A 24,247-nucleotide genomic window follows, 5' to 3' on the forward strand; every position below is an offset into this window, starting at 1 on the left:
TGGTCCGTCCCATGAGACTGTAAAGTCGAATAGCCATTGCTATTACTTATTTTTCCTTGTCTTTGAGCAATTGACTGCCTTTCATGTTAGAAACCATGCTTAGGCCATTTGATATCACTGTTAGGACCCGCAACGGTCGTATACTTATTGAATTGACTGCTAATTATTGTCTTGTACTCAGTCACAGTCTTACTTGTGTGTTACATCTCTGTTCCCTCTCAGTTCTTGTTGTTACTTGTTGTATTCTCTATTTGGGCTGATTATTATGATATTCTGTGAGCCCGAGGGGCTGGAGAGGTTAGTGACTGGAGAGGTTTCCTTGTACGCGATTGCGTAAGCTTATTTGGGGCAGAGGTGAGTTTGTTCTATGCGATCGCAGAGTTAGGAACACAATCGCGTACGTGTGCGAAGATTTGCTTCGCGAACGCGTGGCTAAGGTCGCGTTCGCGTAGAAGGATTTGAGCAGGAGGGGAGGTGTGGCCAATGCTCTATGCTATCGCGTATGCGATCGCGTAGGTATGAGAGGTAGTGATCCGCGATCGCATTGGTGATTCCGCGATCGCGTGAGTGATTCCGCGATCGCGTTGGGTAAAAATGTGGGGCAACATAGTTGTGCTTTGCGATCGCGAGGAATATTTCGCGATCGCGATGAAGGATATCTGGGCAGGTAGTATTAATTTCAAAAATGAGGGTTTGAGCCCATTTTGCATATTTTGAGCTAGAGAACATGTAATTGGGCAATTCGTGAAGGGATTTTCGTGAAGTTGATTGGGGTAAGTGATTTTTACTTGGTTTTGGTTAAATCCCATGATTTAATATTTAATTTTTTCATCTAATTTGTGATTTGGGGTGAGAAATTGGGGGAAAAGAGGAAGAACTCTTGAGTTGGATTTTGAGGTTTTGAATGGGATTTTATTATCAGGTTTGAGTAAATTTGGTATGGTTAGACTCGTGAGTGAATGGGCTTTCAGGTTTTGTGACTTTTGTCAAAGTTTTGGCTATAATTTAGTACTTTTCTTGTGGAATTGATACCTTTAGTCTATATTGATTGTATTGTTCTACTTGTGGCTAGATTCGGGACGTTTGGAGACCGATTTGAGAGGAAAAGGCACTTCGGAGTAGAGATTTGCTCGGTTTAAGGTAAGTAACAGTCTTAAATCTGGTTTTGAGGGTATGAAACCCCGAGAATTGGTATGATGTGAGTGCTTGGAGGTGACGCACATGCTAGGTGACGGGCGTGTGAGCGTGCACCGCGAGGGATTGTGACTTGGTCCGTCCCGTGAGACTATAAAGTCGAATAGCCATTGTTATTACTTATTTTTCCTTGTCTTTGAGAAATTGACTTCCTTTCATGTTAGAAACCATGCTTAGGCCATATGATATCACTGTTGGGACCCGCATCAGTCATATACTTGTTGAATTGACTGCTGATTGTTGTCTTGTACTCATTCACAGTCTTACTTGTGTGTTACATCTCTGTTCCCTCTCAGTTCTTGTTGATACTTGTTGTATTCCCTATTTGGGCTGATTATTATGATATTCTGTGAGCCTGAGGGGCTGGAGAGGTTAGTGACTGAGATAGGGCCTGAGTGCTGAGTTGTGAGCTATGTGAAGTTATATGGATCGGGTTGCACGCCGCAACGAGCCTTATGGCTATTTATGGATTGTGGATCAGGTTGCACGCCGCAATGAGCCTTATGGCTACTTATATGATTGGGTCGGGCTGCACGCCGCAGCGATATAGCGCTTGGGCTGAAAGGAGCTCTGCCGGAGTCTACACACCCCTAATGAGCGCAGGTACCTATTGAGAATGTGTATTGAGGGCTGAGAGCCGACAATATGAGCTGTTGAGATGAGTTGAGTGGGTTGCTGCCTTGAGAGGCTGTACTTGCTTTTATTTATTATTACATTTAGTTGTTATCTGTTGTGGTGGTGAAATTTCTGGAAAATTCATATATGTTTTACTTGAGCTCGAACTGATTTGACTTACACCACCGGAATTGAAAGCATGTTCACTCTTTACTGAAAACTTTTGAAATAAATTGTATTTTTATACCCTGTCACTACTTATTAATTCCTTATTTAATTATGTTACTTTCTAAGTTGGTTGTACTCATGCTACACCCTGCACTTCATGTGCAGATCCAGGTGTGTACGGTTCTGGCGGTCCCTGAGTTCGTGTGCGAGCTGACTATCGGAGACTTACGAGGTAGCTGCCGGCGTCCCCAGTCCTTGTTTCTCCTTTCTAATTATCTTTTCTCTCTTATATTGACATTTAGCACAGACTGTAGTAGACTTTGTTTTCTAGATTGGTTGTTAGATACTCGTGACTTAGTGACATCCCGGTGTCGGGATATTTTTTTGCACTTATATTTTAATTAGGTTTTACCCCCGTCTTATGAAAAACTCCGGTTATTTTAAATGTCTTAATTCATTTCTGTTAAATTTTTGAAAGTGTTTTGGAAAGGTCGACTTGCCTAGTGCCACGATAGGCGCCATCACGATGGGTTAGGTTTTGGGTCGTGACATTATATCACTCGTTGATTATTGTTGCTATTACTGCTATTTATTTTCTATTATTTTCGTATGCTATATTGCACAGGTTATTAGACTAGTGAATGTCTTGATTGTACCTCGTCACTACTCCACCGAGTTTAGTCTTGATACTTACTGGGTACAGACTGTTGTGTACTCATACTACACTTCTGCATATTTTTGTGCAGAGCCAGGTATGGAGATATTGGACTCGAGCAGAGTTAGTGTGTTGATCGCAAGGATTCAAGGTAAAGCTGCTTGGTCGTCGCAGTCCCTTAGAATCTTCCCATTTTATTGTACTATTAATTATTATTCGAACAGTATTGTATATTCGATCCTTGAGATCATTTCATGTACTCAGTTAGAGTTCGTGACTCAATATTACCATTCTTGGGAGGTTGTTATAATTATTTTCACTGTTGGTTTCGATTATTTATATATAAAAAATGGCTTGAATTGTTATTATAATCGGCTTACCTAGTCTTAGAGACTAAGTTTCATCACAATGCCTGTGGTGGAATTTTGGGTCGTGACAAGTTGGTATTAGAGCAATTCTTTTTTTAAAATTTTCAATAGGTTTTATTTGACAAATCTTTAAAGAATCTTGATAACAATATTTATGCATCACTTGCTTGTTTTTAATATTAGATCACATAAATAATAACAACTTTCATAAGATATTCCCAAAGAGGTCTTTAAAATTAAGAATAAAGTATTTACGGATTTTTATAAAGAAAAGTTTCTTTTTTTATTGTGTTAGCTAAATGGGATCAACATTCATCATTCAAGAAATTTACTTTTTGTTTTATAACCAAAGATATTATTTATGTGATTTTTAAAAAATTATAGATTTATTGATATGAAGTAGACGCGCAAAATGCTTACCCTAAAACTAGTCAACAAATAATCCTAAACCTTTCTCGAATAACTAATTAGAACTTTATATAGATAGTTAATTATAAGTCCTTGTGAGGACAATATTTAATTTATTATTTTATTATTATTTCATGATTATTTCTTTTTATACCTCAAAACCAAACAGGTCTCGATAATATTACTCCATATTTTAAGTTATAAAATTATATTAAAATTTAATTTTTCACTACAGACAAAAGAAACACACAACTCTACTGGAAAGTAAAATATACAGTACTTCGGCGGATGTTATGAGGTTTAATAATTAAAAAAGGAAAATTGTCGATACTGTTATGAAAATAATTATATTGTGGATGTTCATTTATTACTCCGCTACAGATAATCTTTCTGAAGAAGATTATCCATTTAGTACTCTGTTGAAGTTTATCTACAAGCAGCTGATGCAGGCAGGTTGCAAGCAGCTCAATAAAATGATTTGCAGCAGCTTCTTATTAAACAGGCAGGTTGCAAGCAGCTCATGCAGACAACTTACAAGCAGCTAAAGAAAAGCCTTGCAGCTGCTTCCTGAAAAGCCTCGCAGCTGCTTCCTTTCTTCTATAAATAGAGGAGTTTTCAGTTCATTATGTACATGAATTTGAAGTTGAATAATATATCAGTTTCTCTCTATACTTGTCTTTACTTTATAGTCTTTATTTTATAACACATTATCATCACGAGACTCTGCCATCTCGAGAAAATACTTTGAAAGTATCAGAGGTACGAACTTTTTTTTTCTAAATAATGTCAAATCTTTCTAAACTTGAGTTTGTAGCCCTGGATATATCGGGCAAAAGCTACATGTCTTGGGTGCTTGATGCCGAAATTCATCTTGATGCGATGGGTCTGGCAGACACCATCAAAGATAAAAATCAGGCATCAAACCAAGACCGTGCAAAAGCAATAATATTCCTACGCCATCACCTTGATGAGGGCCTGAAAATGGAATATCTTACTGTTAAAGATTCAGTCATACTGTGGAGTAATTTGAAAGATAGATATGACCACCTGAAGATGGTCGTTCTTCCACAGGCACGTTATGATTGGACTCATCTAAGGCTACAAGATTTTAAATCTATCAGTGAGTATAATTCTGCTATGTTCAGAATTATTTCCCAATTAAAACTATGTGGTGATAATATTACTGATCATGATATGTTGGAGAAAACTTTCACCACTTTTCATGCCTCGTATATGCTCCTGCAGCAGCAATATCGAGAGATGGGATTCAAAAAGTATTCTGAACTTATCTCACATCTTCTTGTAGCTGAGCAATATAATGGGCTATTAGTGAAAAACCATGAAAGCTGACCTACTAGTTCTTGTCCATTCCCAGAAGTGAATGAGACGAACTTCCACCAAGCTAAACGTGGAAGAGGACGTGGCCCCAGTCGTGGTCATGGCCGTGGTCGGGGAGGAAACTCTAATCGTGGTAATAATAATACACCAAAGAACCCTCCTCACCACCTGCAGTGGAAAAGGAAGGAACAAAAGCATGAAGCGGTGCAAGCAGCAAAGCCAGAAAATGCATGCTATAGATGTGGAGGAAAAGGGCACTGGTCACGTACATGCCGTACGCCAAAGCACCTGGTTGAGCTATATCAAGCTTCCCTGAAGAAGACAGAGAAAAATGCTGAAGCAAATTTTATTTCTGAAGATAATTTAGACTTCATGCATTTAGATGTAACTGATTACTTTGCAATCCCAGAAGGAGAAACAAGTCATGTGATCGGTAGTGAATCTGTAGAGATGTAAATATTTTAATTTCTGTTATTTGTAGTAGATAGTATAGTTATGTAATTGTTGTACATAAATAAAAGTTATAATGTTTACTATCATATTTATTTTGTTTATGTCATTTTGAAGAATATGGATAATCCTCAAATTATGTTTGGATCAAAGACCAATCATGAAGATATTTGTGTAGTTGATAGTGGAACAACTCATGCCATATTCAAAGATCAGAAATACTTTTCTTATTTGCATAAGGAAAAAGCAAATGTTTCTATAATTTCTAGTAATATAAGTTTGATTGAAGGCTCCGGAAGAGCTATTGTATTTCTGTCTAAGAGAACAAAACTTATTATCGATAATGCATTGTACTCCTCCAAGTCCCGAAGAAACTTGTTGAGTTTTATAGATATCCGCCGAAATGGGTATCATGTTGAGACAATAGATGAAATGAATGTGGAATATCTTTGTATTACAAAGAATATTTCTGGCCAGAAATGCATTGTAGAAAAGTTACCAACTTTATCTTCTAGCTTATACTATTCAAAGATTAGTACAGTTGAAACACACTCTATCGTAAACCAGAAGTTTACTGATTCAAATATTTTTGTGCTTTGGCATGGCCGTTTGGGCCATCCTGGGTCAATAATGATGAGACGAATTACTGAAAATTCGAGTGGGCATCCATTAAAGAACCTGAAGATTCTTACAAATAATGAATTTCCTTGTGATGCTTGTTATCAAGGCAAAATGATCACTAGACCATCACCAATGAAGGTTGGCATTGAGTCCCCTACCTTTTTAGAACGTATACATGAGGATATATGTGTACCTATTCACCCACCAAGTGGGCTGTTTAGATATTTTATGGTCCTAATAGATGCATCTTCAAGATGGTATCATGTTTGCCTACTATCATCTCGCAACCTGGCGTTTGCAAAGTTATTAGCCCAAATAATTCGATTAATGGCACAATTCCCAGATTATCCTATAAAGGCTATTCGCCTTGATAATGCTGGAGAATTCTCATCTCAAGCTTTTGATAATTACTGTCTATCAGTTGGAATAAAAGTTGAACATCCTGTAGCTTATGTTCATACTCAAAATGGCCTTGCAGAGTCATTTATTAAACGGCTGCAATTGATAGCAAGACCACTACTTATGAAAACAAAATTGCCCACTACTGTTTGGGGCCATGCTATCTTGCATGTAGCATCACTTATTCGTCTCAGACCGACACATTATAATAAATATTCTCCGTCACAATTAGTTTTTGGTCATGAACCAAATATTGCCCATCTACGAATTTTTAGATGTGCTGTATATGTGCCAGTAGCACCACCACAGCGCAGTAAGATGGGTCCCCAAAGAAGGTTAGGAATATATATTGGGTTTGAATCACCCTCTATTATTCGCTATCTTGAACCATTGATGGGAGATTTATTTACTGCCCGATTTACAGATTGTCGATTTGATAAAACAAATTTTTCACAATTAGGGGGAGAGTAAAAGGAAATCAAAAGAGAAATTGTGTGGAAAGTTTCATCATTATCTCACTTTGATCCACGTACCCCTATATGTAATCAAGACGTCCAGAAGATTATCCATTTACAGAATATAGCAAATCAAATACCAGACGCATTTACTGATTTGAAAAGGATAACTAAGTCACATATCCCTGCAGAGAATGTGCCTATCCGAATTGATGTTCCAGCAGGACCATCTATTAGCATGAGAGCTAATGAACCTAAAGCACGCCTGAAGCGTGGTAGGCCTATGGGTTCTAAGGATCGAAATCCTAGAAAAAGAAAATCGACAAATGATCAAAATGATATTATGAAGGGATCTCCTGAAGAGACCCAAGATCTGATTAGTTATGAGATTCCTGAAGAAATCAATAAACCCGAGACTCAAGTGAGCGGGGAACTTTTAATAAGTTCTACTGGTGATGGGATTAATTTAAATCGATCTGAAATAGTGGTGGATAATATTTTTGCATATAATGTTGCACTTAACATTATGCAAGATAGTGAGGATTTTGAACCCCGATCTGTCGAAGAATGTCAACAAAGATCTGATTGGCCAAAATGGCAAGGGGCAATTCAATCAGAATTGAACGCACTTGCTAAAAGAGAGGTCTTTGGACCAGTAGTCCAAACACCTGCTGGTATAAAATCAGTTGGTCATAAATGGGTTTTTGTGCGAAAAAGAAATGAGCAAAATGAAGTTGAAAGATACAAGGCTCGCCTTGTCGCACAAGGATTCTCACAACGACCTGGAGTCGATTATGAAGAAACATATTCACCCGTAATGGATGCCATAACATTTCGATATCTCATCAGTTTAGCCTTACGTGAAAGGCTTGAAATACATATGATGGATGTGGTTACAGCTTATCTGTACGGGTCACTTGATAATGAGATTTACATGAAAATCCCTAGAGGATTTAAAATGCCTGAAGCATATTCAAAATCTCGGGAAATGTACTCAATCAGATTACAAAGATCTTTGTACGGTTTAAAACAATCTGGGCGCATGTGGTATAATCGCCTCAGTGAATATTTGTTGAAAGAGGGTTACATAAATGATGTTATTTATCCATGTATTTTTATAAAGAAAATGGCATTAGAATTTGTTATACTTGCTATTTATGTTGATGACATAAATCTTGTTGGAACTCCAGAAGAGCTCCAAAAGGCAATTGAATATCTTAAGAAAGAATTTGAGATGAAAGATCTTGGAAAGACAAAACTTTGTCTTGGACTGCAAATTGAATATTTAGCAAATGGGATCTTTATGCATCAATCTGCCTATACAGAAAGGGTCTTAAAACGCTTTTACATGGACAAAGCGCACCCATTGAGTACACCAATGGTTGTTCGATCACTTGAAGTGAATAAGGACCCGTTCCGACCTCCAGAAGAGGATGAGGAACTCCTGGGTCCTGAAACACCCTATCTCAGTGCAATTGGTGCACTTATGTATCTTGCTAATGCTACAAGACCTGACATAGCATTTTTTGTTAATTTACTAATAAGATATAGCTCTTCTCCTACACGGAGACATTGGAATGGGATTAAGCATATATTGCGATATTTAAAGGGAACTCTTGATATGAGTTTGTTTTATGCTAACAAAGATAGTGCAGATCTTGTTGGTTATGCAGATGCAGGTTATTTATCTGATCCTCATAAAGCTAGATCTCAGACCGGGTACGTGTTTACATGTGGAGGTACTATCATATCATGGCGCTCCACAAAACAATCTATTGTTGCTACTTCTTCAAATCATGCTGAAATAATAGCTATTCATGAAGCAAGTAGGGAATGCGTATGGTTGAGATCAATAATTCATTTTATTAGAGAAAAATGTGGTTTGGAATGTGAGAAAGGATCCACAATTTTATACGAAGATAATGCTGCATGCATAGCCCAATTGAAGGGAGGATTTATAAAAGGAGATAGAACGAAGCACATTTCACCAAAATTATTCTACACACACGATCTTCAGAAAAATGGTGACATTGATGTGCAACAAATCCGTTCAAGTGACAATCCAGCAGATTTATTCACCAAATCTTTACCAACTTCAACTTTTGAGAAGATGGTATACAAGATTGGAATGCGGAGACTCAAATATTTGAAACAAGGTTTTCATCAGGGGAGTAAAATACGCAATGTACTCTTTTTTTTTACTAAGATTTTTTCCCATAGAATTTTTCTTATAAGATTTTTAATGAGGCATCTAGAAATGCGTATTACTAAATATGTGTACTCTTTTTCGTTTATGGTCTTTATTTTATAACGGATACTTAAAATTGCAACACTCCCAACGTTTCCTCTCTCCTCGTTGCAAGTTGTAACCTTCTTTCTTAAAATTCCGATCTTTGCTTCTTTTCTGCAAAGGTATCAAAGCCTTCAAGCCTCAGCAAGAGAGGTCAACGAACTACCAAAATACTCACAGAATAGAAAAAACAAACTCAAAATTGAGCAACGGAGTTTCCAATAAAGCAAGATTTTATTTAGAGCTTCACCCTTTATTCATGGCGGATAGTGGAAGAGGAACAATTCTTCAATTTGCACCGTTTCAGAGTTCAGTAGATGAAGGGTTTTGGCATAAATTATCTTCTTTAAAGCTCAATAAGTTGCGCCTTGACGATTCCCCTATTCCTATTACTGGTATGGTTCTTCCCCCCCCCCCCCCCCCTTTTTTTTTTTTTTAATTTTTATCGTTTATCTTTCTTTCCAATTGCAAATTATATAGCTTTTGTAATTATTAATTGATTTTTAGGTGTTACTGAATTGTTCTTGCTATTTAAAATTTACCCTTTTGTTGGAATTCAACAATGTAGTTCCTTTCTAAGAAAAAGATAATCAAGAATTCATGTTTTTGGTTTATCTCATTGTGATTCTCAAATTGTCAAGCTCTTTTTTGGGGGTGGGTGGGTGGGTGGGGGGGGGGGGGGAGTTACTGATTTTTTTAAACCCTTTTTCAGAAATAAAAAATGTATCTTTTTGGAGTTTATTTTGAGTCTTTGTTCCAGTGACATTAAGCGTTTTGTAGCTTTTTTGGATTTATAGTGTTTGTTCCTACTGTTTTGAATTGTTTTTTGTGCAGGTTTTTATGCACCTTGCTCACATTCTCAAGTATCAAATCACTTGACTCTTCTTGCTGAATCATTGCCTGATGAGTCCGGTGAGGAATCATCGTCTCGTCTAGCTAGTCAAGGGAACAGAAATAGGTGTCCGGTCCGTGGCATTCTTCTCAACACAAACACGTTAGAAAGTTTCTACGCGCTTGATAAGCAGAGCCTACTTAAGACAGAAGCCAAGAAGGTATAGTAAAAAAATTCTCAAACATGCTACATTTATGCACAATTATATGAAAATCCATATTTGGAAAATATCAGGATAAGTATATATTAGGCCATAGAAGAGAAAAGCAACGGTACTTCTGCTGTCTACTATTTCTTGAATCAGTTATAACCAGTGTTTTAAAAGGCGTGGGCGTAAGGCGGGGCGTTTTACATAAGCCTCAGCGGGACGTAAGCCCCATAGGTATTTAATTTTTAATATTTTATAGAATAATATAATGACAGTTAATATTTATAAACAAGTAAAATTGCATAAAAATTGAAGAAAACTATATATATGTGCGCTCCATCCCCACAAAAAACTAATCAAAACAATCTATTATACGTTACTTACAAGCACAAGTAATTTGAGTCTAAAAGAATAAAGTTTTCTATATGGAGGAACAAAAAGGATGATTAACCTGCAATTTGAACTTTGAATTTGCTGCTATGAAGAAAAATGTAGTTCTCTTTGTATTTGTAAAAAAAATTAAATATTCGTTGCTTTTGGGAGATATTAGCAGACTAGCGGACAAGATAAAAAATTGAGAAAACCATGAATTAGGGCTTAAATCAATAAAAAGGGTCTTTACTTTTAAATTTAATACTTTTGAATTCCTTTTTAAGCCTTTTGATTAATTACCAAACTGACTTTTGAGAATTTGGGTATTATATGAAAGACTAATTCAACAAATTTTATTTTAATTTGAAAAAGTCTCTGGGGCTTACTCCTTACTAAAAAAACGCTCCCCGAACGCCCGGGCGTACGCCCCAAATTGCGGCGGACGCCCCAAATTGCGGGGCGTACGCCTCTTGAGACTTTCGCCCCACACCATCGCCCCAAGGCATTTTTGGTACGCATCGCCCCTGGGCTCGCCCCAGAAACGCCTTTTAAAACAGAGGTTATAACTTATAACTACAAATACCTAGGTAAATTCACTAATAGAATGTATCATGCATGGTAAGAGGCTGAATTTTAGTGTCATCTCACCGTGATAGTTTCTGAATTGTCATTGCGAATCAGATATGGGATGATATTTACTCGGGCAAAGTTGAGGAGGACAGTTCTGTGCTCTTAAGGTTCCTAGTTATATCATTTGCAGACTTGAAAAAATGGAGCTTTCATTATTGGTTTGCGTTCCCTGCTTTGGTGCTTGATCCTCCTGCAACTCTGGTTAATTTAAAGCCAGCTTCCCAATGCTTCACTTCTGAAGAGGTTCTTTTCTCTTGAATAATCATTTAATTTGTTCTTTCACAGTTTAGATATATTTATCTCAAATTGATTGTTATGGCAAGCAGGCCGAATCTCTGTCTACAGCTTGTAATGAGTGGCGTAGCTTGAGCTCTACTTCAGGTAAAAGTTTGAGCTAACAATCCAACCATTTTACTGTAATTCTTAAGGGTCACAATTGTTTGTCTTTCTTTTTTCGGGACCTGAAGCATTAGTTGAATGCAGATGTACCATTCTTTCTGGTGTCTATTGGTTCGGATTCAATTGTTATTCTCAGGCATCTAAGGGAGTGGGAAGCCTGTCAAGATAATGTTCAAAAGGTTTGGCCATTCGCTTTTGATGTTGTTTGAATCTTAACCAGTGTTAGGGCTGTATAGTTGCCGTGTAAGATTTAGCGTGCTGCACTAATCTCAAGTTCATATGTGTGATATTTATGAAACAGGACTGTCTTTGACAAAAATGCTTTGTTTACAATTAGCAGGTTCTTTTTGGTTTTTATGACCCTTGTCATCTTCCAAGTAATCCTGGATGGCCACTTCGCAATTATCTTGCCTATATCTATTCAAGGTGGGGCCTTGGAAAGATTCACTTTTTCTGCTACCGAGAGAACCGTGGTTTTGCAGATCTGGGATTGTCGCTTGTTGGAGAAGCTGAAATATCTCTTTCACCAGGTATAGCTATTGGTAATAGGTTTTTGGTATCTGATTTATGCTTCCTTTATAAATAGTAAAAAGTCTTATCTTCTACGCTGCCATTATGATAATCTATTTAGGTTGGAGGAATCATCAGAACACGCCTAACGCTGTGGGATGGGAACTAAATAGAGGGAAGAATGTTTCGAGGTGCATCAGCCTTGCTAAAACGATGGATCCAACAAGGTATGCATAAACAAATACCGATTATTGTATGAATAGTTTGGTGGTCATCTTAGGAATCTGTGTTTTTCAAGGTTGGCCGTTTCAGCTGCTGATTTGAACTTGAAACTAATGAGATGGCGCACATTGCCTTCGTTGAATCTTGACATCTTGGCGGCTACGAAATGTCTCCTCCTGGGAGCAGGAACACTAGGATGCCAGGTTGCTCGAATGCTTATGGTAAGTGAACAGAAAATGGAAGCAATAATTTTGTAAAAATTTCTGAAATTGACAGACTTTTGTATTTTTGTAGGCATGGGGTGTCCGAAAAATTACATTGCTTGACAGTGGGAAGGTCTCAATGTCTAATCCGCTAAGGCAGTCGCTTTATGTGCTTGATGACTGTCTAAATGGTGGCAAATTTAAGGCCATTGCAGCAGTTGAAAGTCTCAAGCGAATATTTCCAGCAGTGGTATTGGTCTATTACTGAGACCTCAAAGAATTAAAATAATTCAAGATATCAAGGAAAGATAGATCCATATTTTGACACACCTTAATTTCTTGACAGAAAGCAGAAGGTGTTGTGATGGCTATTCCGATGCCTGGACATCCAGTGCCTAGCCAAGAAGAAAATAATATACTTCAGGATTGCAGACATTTGTCTGATTTGATTAATTCACATGATGCGATCTTTCTATTAACTGATACACGGGAAAGTCGGTGGCTTCCTAGTCTACTTTGTGCAAGTGCTAACAAGGTTTTACACCTTTACTTTCTCTTGTGAATTTTCCTTTAAAAATTTTGTTTACTTTTCTGAGGCTAGTATGTTGCATGTGATTATGAATTCACAAGTGCCAGCTGAATGCTTCCTGATGTCACACATATCCTTTTTTTTAAATCTCTGCAGATCACTATTAATGCAGCTTTAGGCTTTGATAGCTTTCTGGTTATGCGTCATGGAGCAGGTCCTACGGGTGCTATACGAAACTCACAAGCTGAAACATCGAATAGTGTCTCTGCTAGTATGGAAAATCTCTCCATCTCAAGTCAAAATGGGTCACAGAGATTGGGGTGTTACTTCTGCAATGATGTGGTTGCACCAATTGATGTAATATTCTTGCATGAAAATGATTGTATCTTTTTGATTGCGATATCTACAAATATGAATGTTTCCTTTTTGTGTTTATGCAGTCAACTGCCAATCGTACCCTGGACCAACAATGTACAGTTACTCGTCCAGGGCTTGCTCCTATTGCATCAGCCCTGGCTGTTGAACTTTTGGTTGGAGTTTTGCATCATCCTTTTGGGTAAATCCTAAACTGTTTATGATATACCTGCAAATTATATTTCATCCCAACATTTTAGCATTTCTTACTTTACTATGTTTGCAGAATATATGCCAGAGCTGAGTTTGCGAACTCTAATGATAACAGTAACACTGAACAACCTCTTGGCATTCTACCTCATCAGATTCGGGGTTCCCTCTCTCAGTTTTCTCAGATGACACTCGTTGGTCACGCTTCAACTTGTTGCACTGCTTGTTGCTCCACTGTGAGTTTGAGGATTCAAGGCCCTTGAACTATTATTATACTATACAATCTGACCGTCATTTTTTCAGCAAATTATTACAGTTTATGAGCACAAACTTTGACTGTCGAAAGCATCATTACTTGTTTAATGGTTAAACATCCTCTTTTGCGCTCTCTTTTATATGCTTTTATAATAGACATGAGATTTCTTATGCTCAGGTGGTATCGGAATATCAGACGAGAGGGATGGACTTCATACTTCAAGCGATTAATCATCCTACATATCTGGAGGATCTAACTGGACTAACAGAATTGATGAAGTCAGCGGGATCTTACACGTTGGACTGGGATAATGATAGTGAAAATGATGACGACGATGATGATTGTATAGAAATATAACCCTGTTATAATGTTACTATATTCATTTCTTGCAATTAATTTGATTATTTGTAAATCACCTGACATGATTTTCACTGTAATCTCCCTACCTCACTTCTCACGCATGACAAGTTGACAACTACACTGATCAGGTACTACTATGATCTGCCATGACAGTAGTAAAGGATTTGTTCTTTTCAAACTTTTTTACCTCGTTGAACCAATAGTAAAGTTATCTTCGTGTGATCAATAGGTCATGAGTTCGAGTTCTGAAAGCAGCTACGAATGCTTGCATTAGTGTACGTTGTTTACATCACACCCCTTGGGGTACAGCCCTTTTATGGACCTTGCGTGAACGCTGGATGCTTTGTGCACCAGACTGTCCTTGGACTTTTTTAGCTCAAAATTTGGATTTTCTAGCAACGTATTGATTTAGTTTCTATATGTAGTAGCACCTATTGGAAAAGATGATCTGCTTTAGTGTGTGTTTCGTCTGACAGGAAGATTTTTAACATAAAAATATTTTTTTGCTATTTGGTTGGTGAATGAAAAATATTTTAAACTGTCTATTGTTTAAAGTTGGATGAGAAATTTGATTTTTTAAGAGAATAAAATCTTCACCCAGTAAGATAAGTAGCCAGGACAAATTTAATCCTACCCTACCGAATCTTATGTATTCAAAGTCTATGGGTGTTAACCGGACGGGCTGGTTCGGATTGGACACGAAAAAAATAGTCCGTTCGGTTAGTGGTCCGGGCTGGATAGTGGGCTGGCTAACCGGACTGGTAACGGGTTGGGAAAATTCGGGTTACTCAGGGCCCGTCCGGGTTCAGGCTTAATCGGTTCGGACCGGGCCGAGTTACTTTATTTTTTAGTATATTATGTTTTTTTTATTCAATGTTGTTGATACTTAAGTGTTTGCAAACTTTTAAGGCTTAAAATTAAACTTTAAACTTTAAAGTTTTAAATTTGAATTTTAAAATTATAAAATTGAAAGTAAGTGGCTACAAAACATTATTTAATAAGACCAATATGTAAGGAACTTTCGTTTTATATTTTCATTGAATAATAAATAATACTTCAAATTAATTTGTAAGTTTTATTTTGATTTTTTTTTATTTTTGAACTTGCAAAATAAAAGTTTACAACAATTATAAAAAATAAGAAATAGTACATCACATGCTTTGCATCATTTTTGTAAGTTCATCCATGCCAATATGAGGTTCTTGGTTTCCGGCATTGCTTGAATCGGAATCATAAACCATTATATCTCCAATTTCTTGGTCCTCTGTTTCATCTACCTCTTCACGCCCTTGATTTCGTCGTTCTGATCTTATCCAATCTCTGAAGCACTCTAGAATTTTCAAAGTGTTGTTGCCCAATGAATGACGGATATCTCCTAGTTGCTACCGTGCTTGGCTAAATGCGCTTTCTGATGCAACTGTTGAAATCGACACATTTAGCACGTTTCGAGCCATGGCCGAAAGAATATGAAATTGATTTGAGTTGCTCCTCCACCAACCCAGCGGTAGAAATTCCTTTGTGCGTGGCTTTGGTGACTTTTGCAAGTAGAATTGAAGTTCATCAATATTCCTGCTACTGGTTTGTTGATGCTCTTCTAGTGTAGACCAAACCAAATAATCTTCAACACTATCATTTCCTCCAAAGCACCGGATGCAGATGTTGAAACCGAACTTGAAGGAATATTTGCATCTACAGCAGCAAAATCATCAACAATGTTAGCATAATAATTATATAAAGTTTGTAAATGTTTGTGTAGATCAGAAATATAAGTTTCAACATTAGGAGTTTCAGTTGGTCCAATATCCATATAAATATATAAAGTAGTGATTAATTGACGACAAGTGACCATTTTGATAGAAGTGTTTAAAATAGCATCAATTAGGTAAATAGGGGGAATTTGGTAGAAATATTTCTTAAATTTATCTAGCATAGATTCAACAACAGAAGTATATCCTCCTTTCTTCTTCAAATTATGGAGTAAAAGAGAAATTTCAGCAATATGAACTAAACCATTTGCAATAGTAGGATAATAAGCTCCAGAAAACTCAAGTGTAGCCACATAAAATTTTTGTAAAATTTTTACAACATCTTCAATGACATCCCAAGTTCTAGATGTTAACAAACGGTTAGGATCAGTACAATGAGAATTAACAACTTCAGTTATAGGCATTTTATATTTATGACGACATCTTAAGAATAAATAAGTATAATTTCACCTAGTAATTATTTCTTCAGGCATGAGTCTTGGTTTTAGTCCATACTGTACACATTTTTTCTTAAATGCATTTAATCTAGCACTTCTATTATTTCCTTGAATTACACCAACTCTTCTAACTAAAATGATCTCATCTCTAAATAATTCAAGGTCACTCTTCACAATTAAATTATAAATATGACATGCACACCTAACATGAAATATTTCAGGAAGTGGTGGGTGTAGATAAAATTTTAATATTTTCATAGCAGAATTATTGTTAGAAGCATTATCAAATGACATACACAAAACTTTTTCTGAAAGATTATAAATATAGCAACTTCATGGATAGTATTACTTATAAATGCACCAGTTTGACTTTGATCTTCATCATATTTAAAAGCAATAATACGTTTTTGCATACAAAAATTATCATCTATCCAATGGCATATAACAGTCAAATAATCATTACCATTTACAGCACGACCAATATCAGAAGTAAGAGAAATTCTACAAGAAAGACTAGCGAACAAATAACGTATATATGTCTGATATCGTCTAAAAAGCCTAAAGATATCAGCTCTACAAGTACTTCTAGGAATACCTTTAAACAAAGGGTTATAAATTCTTTGAATATAAGTAACAAGATATGGTAAAGCAGCAAAACTAAAAGGTAAACAACCTAAAACAATCATTTTAGCTAATTCTTCCTCATCTTTCTTAATATCGTATTTACCTATTAAACCACCAGTACCCGGGTTAAGTTTTTGTTGCCCACCTTCCTCATCAGCACCCCATGAAATTGGGTGATTATCTACCATGTGCCTACGAAGTCAACCCGTTCCCTCTTGCTTACCTCCGGTCTCATATTTATAAACTTCCTTACAAATTTGTCATCTTACATAATTTTTATCTTCTTCTAGTCTTTCAAAAAAATTCCAACACTTACTTTTTAATAGGGAGGGGAGGCCTACCTGTATTACCATGACCTCTACCCCTAGTATTTTGAGTTTGACTAGCATTACCAGGTGTAGCTGGTGGTGTTTCAAGATTATCTGGTGATTGAGTATGTCACGACCCAAAATTCAACTAGTCGTAATGGCACCTAACCTAACCCGCTAGATAAGACAATAACTAACTATCCAATTTAATGAGATTTATTAAGAAAAGAATGATAATATAACTACTTTTATACAAGAATTTCCCAAAGACTGGTAGTACATCATGAGCTTCTAACATATAGAGTTTAAAAAGCTGGTTTGAAATAAAATACACCATTTGTTTGAAATATACATGAACCGATCTAAAATACTAAAGCTACCAAGATCAAGAGGCAACAATGACTGGAATGCATGTACATCTTCAGATCCAGCTCCCGCCGTACGCAGCTACATTAGCATCCACAATCTGCACACAAGGTGAATAAGTGTAGTATGAGTACAACCGACCTCATGTACTCAATAAATAACAAACCTAACCTTAGGTTGAAAGTAGTGACGGGCTGGGATAAGGGTCGGAGTCCAACTCTAATAACCAGCAACAGTTCATAACAATATAATAAAGATGGTACAAGAAATAACTCAGCTGGCTCACAGTTACGAAAAATAGGCATGCTTTACAAGTATAACAATAAATCCCAGATCTTTCAACAAAAACCTCAAAATATGAGTAAGTTGTAAAAATAGTGATTTTCTTTACAAAACGTTTCAACAAGTAAATTTTCATTATCAAATGGCATGAGGAAAAGTACATCTCTATGCCTACATGTCAATGTGTATGAGATGTCATAAATGGCGTGATACCGTACAACATGAGGAAAAAATGCATCTCTATGCATCTATGTCAAGTGTGCATGTCGAATACAGTACAACATAGTGAATAACCATATGCATACTCTCAGAGTATCAATCCACTCAGTCACTCAGTCCTCCCAATCACTCGGAACTCACGCTCGTCACTCGCACTCAATAGGTACCTGTGCTTACTATGGGTGTGCAGACTCTGGAGAGGCTCCTTCAACCCAAGCGCTATAATAAGCCAATCGTGGAATGAATCCGCATGGACAACTCACGCCATGTGCCATAGTATCAATATCTAGATCGACGGACAACTTACGTGCCGTAGTATCAATATCTGAATCTGCGCGGACAACTCACGTGCTATAGTATCAATAACCTCACAATCAGGTCCCCGGCCTCACTCAGTCATCAATCTCTCCAGTCTCTCGGGCTCACAATGTCATGAAACTAGCCCAAAATGATGATATGATGTATCAATAAATAACAACAGAGACTGAGATATGATATGCAATGAATGAATATGATTGAGTACGAAATTACAATTTAAACACATAATTCGACAACAGAAATGACCTCGGTGGGTCCCAATAATACTAGCATCTGACTAAGCATGATTTATAACATGAGTCACAACTCAGTTTCTCTAACACATGAAAAATACATGGAAAATACAAGTTAATTGACTACACAGCTCTACGAAATCGACTGAGTTTCAATTTCTATGGTGCACGCCCACACGCCCGTCACCTAGCATGTGCGTCACCTCCAAACAAATCGCATAACACGTATAATCAGGGTTCATACCATCAACTCCAAGTTTAGAAGTGTTACTTACCTTAAACCGTGCAAATCTCTACTCCAACACGCCCTTGTCTCACGAAACGGCCTCTGAATGCCTCGAATCTAGCCATAAACAATTCGATACAATCAACACATGCTAAAGGAATCAATTCCATAAGAAAATACTAAGTCCTTAATAAAAAGTCAAAAGTCAACTCAAAATTTAACCCCGAGGCCCACATCTTGGAATCCGGTAAAAGTCACAAAATCCGAACACCCATTCAACCACGAGTCCAACCATACCAAAATTAGTCAAATCCGATCACAACTCGACCTTCAAATCATCAAATTATAGTTTATGAAGTTTCTACAATTTTTCCATTTTTTTAATCTCAAAATACTAATTAAATGATGAAAATAATAATATATTCATGTATATTAACCAAATCCGAGTTAGAATCACTTATCCCGATGAATTTCTTGGAAAATCCATGAAACATCGCCACAAAACGAGCTCCCAAAGTCCAAATGTGAAATAATACTCTAACCCTCATTTATATAGTAGAAAATCTAACCTCCCATTGTGTTGACCTCCCATTGTTTTGTGCACCGCACATTCCAGGTTCCGCTGCCACAATCCAAATTGTGCGGTTGCACTTTAGCAGTGACTTCACTACCAGGCTTCGGTAAATTGACCATATCTTTTTGTACAAATGTCCAAATGATGAATGGGTTAACTTTGTGAAAACTAGACTCAAAGGCTACAACTTTCATTTTTGGATCATCTTCAAATTCCTTGTATATTAAAAGATATAAGCTTCCAAAGTGAGACCATCAACCTGCAGATTCTCCTTTCTGCGACCGCAAGAGGATTTCTGCGGTCTACACATTTCCTCTGCGGTCCGCACATGAGGCTTTGCCTCAGCACTCCAAAATATGTCCTCCGCACTTCACTCGCTCCAGAACATCATCAAAGTGCCAAAATGCCCAAACTTGAACAAAACCTACCTGAAGCACACCCGGGGTCACCGGGACCCCATCCAAGCATACCAACAAATCCTAAAACACACTACGAACTTACTCGAAGCCTCAAATCATACATAACAACATCGAAATGATGAATCACACCTCAAATCGAACTTAAATAAACTTTGGACTTTCAACTTCAAAACTCGCACCGAAACATAACAAATCACTCGGAATGAACTTAAATTTTTTACACAAGTCCCAAATGACATAACAAAGCTATTCCAATTTCCGGAATCACAATTCGAATCCGATATCCATAAAGTCAACTCTCGGTCAAACTTATAAACTTTCCAAATCTTCAAATTTCTAACTTTCGCCAATTAGTTCTGAAACCTTCTAGAAACATCCAAATGCAAATCCGGGCATACATTCGAGTTCAAAATCACCATTCGGACCTAACGGGACCATCAAAACTCCATTTTGGGGTCAAATTCACAAAAGTCAAAGTTGATCAACTCTTCTAACTCAAAGCTTCAACAAGGAGATTCATTCTTCCAAATCAATTCCGAATAACCTGAAAACCAAAGCCAACAATTCACACAAGTCATAATACATCATACGGAGTTAATCGCGCTCACAAACTACCGAGCAAAATGCAAATACTCAAAACGACCGGTGGGGTCGTTACATTCTCCCCCACTTAAACATACGTTCGTCTTCGAACGTGCCCAGAGTTATTCCAAAGCTATCAAACCGCCGTGTAACCTCACCATGAACCTACGCGGGGGTGATCCCATGTTACCCTATTCCATATATGCCTGACGATGCAGCCTAACTGAATATCCTTAATTCAACCTTAGCCCATAAACCTTGGAACCCAATTTCCAACATCCGGATTTCTTATAAGACCCGCATCTCGCATCTACACACTGTATAAGTCTGAACAAGTTGCACCAAGATGTAACTATAACCCAAGAAACAATCACATGATACACCACATAACTCAAATACTCATAGCAATAACTTCCGACTGCAATAGCTGCTCGATAACCAACTCGACACCGGTAACAAACCTCATATCAACTAAAATCTTGTCTTGAAACTTTGTACACTACCAATGATGAAAGAGACATGAAAAAACTCTTAACCACTCATCAGATCAACAAGTCATCGAGCTCTCTCTCGTCCGTCAGGATCCAAAGCCAAGTCCTAAGCCGACTTCAGATATTATTCCTCCATACATACTATAATACAGTCTAATAGTATCCATTCTAGTTCCAATAACCTTATCTCATCAAGCACAACTATTCTATTGACATGCCACCCAATACTACCTAGAATCACAAACTGTGCAATCCGCGCACCAATAAGCAACAATTCAAATATACCCAAAATGGAGAATGACTCAAATGAGAGAACCGTCCTGCAAGCTCAACAAGCACCACCACAACCGCCATGCTACGAATCCATCATACCTAGTGGAACCAAGAAACACGAATCTAACACAAAGGATCATATCCCGACATACCCTAGCTGCAATGCATGACCCCATCCATACACTGGTCTGTATGAAATACCTCAGCCACCATGCTCAAAATTGATAACCACGCACAATTCGACATCAAGTACCCAAGGTGCATGGCCATAATCACGGAGAAGCAAATAACACAATACCACAGTCCAAAAAGAACATAACCAATGCGTAATCAATAATTCGACGCCCTAATAACCATCTCGCTCAAATCCCGCTACAAGACCCAAATAGAACCGCACCATGTGTGCTTATAACCAACAAATCACAACTCTCGTAGCATAGAGGAGTAACACATAGATCATATCAGAACACATGAATCACCATATCTAATCCCAACTCCACTGCCTGGATGTCTAACACATCTCTCATATACGATCATCCCACGAGGAATACTTCTAAAATTCTTCCGTGCCATATAGCAAGAATCTGAACATCAGTAGTCAATCAACCAGGTGAGTACTGCAATACCCATGAAGCATCCGTAAGTCAAAACACAATGCACCTTCTGAAATGCGCACCCTTCTCAGGCAATACCAAGTAGTAATATCATTCGTCTAGTCATTTGAAACCATCCATGTTGCATAAGAATTCACGATCTTCCCTTCAAAACTGAACCGTGACCTTGCACATGCAAATCTCAATCTCACACAACACACCGTATCTATCATGCCATCATATTAAAATTACGAGAATCATATAATCAACTCTGAGTCACTAGCAAAATACATACCCCATCAGTCAGAAATCTTTCATTTGATCCCATCCAGGAGAAAATCACAATACGCAACATGTTTCTCACGCCGGTAGAAAATATCCATCTCAAGCCATGATAGAAACCATCGAGAACTCTTTGAAACCCATTCGCATATAACCAAACCATCATAACTGAGTCTCTCTAACTCAACCAAGCCACGTAGATCGCCAAACCCAACCGTATTGACACCAAAACACTTGTAGCACCTTACCACATCATAAGTACCCAAAGAACCGATCATATCTATTACCTTGATGATCCAACCTATTACCAAATTGTACTATTTCTCTGAGTTCTATCCGAATTATCCTCAAGTTGACACTCCCTCTCGTTATAATACCATGATCCTCAAACAAATCTCACCCCACGGGATCCTAGAATAAAATCACACTGCCTAGGGCCCATAAGACGATGTATTCCCTCCCAAGCACCCCAAAAGTGCCACCATTGAGACACCCACTCCGAAGAGTCATGTGAATCAGAAACTATTTCCTTTACCTTCCTGATACTAAAATGTAGAATTCATTGTGATAAAGAAATACCGTGAGTCCCGACACCATCCGACGCAAATCTCGGAGTCTAGCCATATATAAATCTGAATAAATTCTCAATTGCTATATATAATTCTTGAACCCATTAGATCCTTGTCGAGAGTCATCCATTCTGCTCAACGGGCCAAACGACCTGTGCCCCTTTAGCAAAACAACACCCAAAGAAGTAATCCACACCTTTAAGCAACCGAGCAATTTCCTACTCCACGAGAACTACATCCTTCACGAATAACAACTCAATCATCCCATGATTCCAATATAACCAAAAAGTATAACATATCCCGCATCTAGAAATTTATTTACTCAAGTCATCCTTGATCTCAACCACTGCAAGTCATAACCGATCTACAAGTATGCCTCAGACCAAAACTAATACAACACGTAACTATGCAATCAAATCGTCGATAGCAGACTCCCTCACTTAGCTCAATGCCATAGAATAGAACATCTGATAACTCACCGTACCCATACTCTATTATTTCCATAATACCGCAGGGAGATTCAACTAAATCCTTCATAAGCTCATATAACACAAACCATATAGTACCTCAAATCATCTACTAAGCTCGCATACATCCACATGACGATCATGTCGACTTTCTCAACCAAATTCAAATTCAAATATCAACATATATACCTTGCTGGTAGAAAGGAACTCTCCACACAACATTATAAGGATCACACCTCCGTAGATTACTTCGCAGGAGATAACCCACTTGCTTAGCCTCAAATCGGCATCTTGCTATACCCCTTTCATATTCACAACCACTACGCAATCACTTAATCTTCCTGAGTCTGAACTCATCAACAAGGCATGAAAATCTACTTCATTACACAAATTAAATAATAGGAATGAATCCCTCAAAAACTTTCATAACTCAAGCTTGTATGAAATATCCACAGAAATCGAGCATCCAATAGTCTTTCTCACATCTCAAGCAAACTCTTCCCGTCACATTCAACTCATCTGAACACGTCATATAGCCATCCAACCACTCATCAAGCTACAAATTCCACTCAAGGGGACATTACCGGACATATAAGTCCAAAAGCATGTGCTCACACAACCAAAATCCACGTGCTTAAGCTACAATCATAACCCGGCCTCAAGTCCTCCAGACTGTCCCATCATCAACACACATAAATCACATCTCGCACCTCATCCCTGGAATCACAAGCCGGCGAGGCATGGCTGATACCGAGCGCTCACATGCGCATATGAAAGCGTGAAAGGAATTCAAAGAGTTACGCTTCAAGCTGAATCAATGTCGTACGATAAGGAAAGAAAGATAGGAAATTTATCCTAAATTCCCTGTAGCCTCTCGAAGATAGGTATGGACGTCATCATACCGATCCGCAAGACTCTACTAGGCACTTGCTCATGACTTGTAGAACCTATGAACCTAGAGCTCTAATACCAACTTGTCACGACCCAAAATCCAACTAGTCGTGATGGCACCTAATCCAACCCGCTAGGTAAGCCAATAACCAACTATCTAATTTAACGAGATTTATTAAGAAAAGAAATGATAATTCAACTACTTTTATACAAGAATTTTTCAAGGACTGGTAGTACAAATCATGAGCTTTTTTAAGATATAGAGTTTACAAAGCTGGTTT

The 24,247-nt window shown here is 37.6% G+C and overlaps 1 protein-coding gene across 1 annotated transcript; it reads left to right on the forward strand.

Annotated features, from left to right (window-relative positions):
• Positions 1 to 9,002: 9,002 nt before the first annotated feature.
• Positions 9,003 to 14,224, forward strand: LOC107799976 (ubiquitin-like modifier-activating enzyme atg7). Its single transcript, XM_075221924.1, has 14 exons — positions 9,003 to 9,356; positions 9,796 to 10,013; positions 11,055 to 11,246; positions 11,330 to 11,384; positions 11,487 to 11,581; positions 11,743 to 11,932; positions 12,034 to 12,139; positions 12,211 to 12,355; positions 12,429 to 12,587; positions 12,684 to 12,872; positions 13,023 to 13,223; positions 13,307 to 13,422; positions 13,507 to 13,666; positions 13,864 to 14,224. Exons 1-14 carry the CDS (start codon positions 9,221 to 9,223, stop codon positions 14,041 to 14,043), a joined length of 2,142 nt encoding a protein of 713 aa, XP_075078025.1. The 5' UTR covers positions 9,003 to 9,220; the 3' UTR covers positions 14,044 to 14,224.
• Positions 14,225 to 24,247: the final 10,023 nt, after the last annotated feature.

Source organism: Nicotiana tabacum, chromosome 9 (assembly GCF_000715075.1).
Source record: "Nicotiana tabacum cultivar K326 chromosome 9, ASM71507v2, whole genome shotgun sequence".
Taxonomy (NCBI): Eukaryota; Viridiplantae; Streptophyta; class Magnoliopsida; order Solanales; family Solanaceae; genus Nicotiana; species Nicotiana tabacum.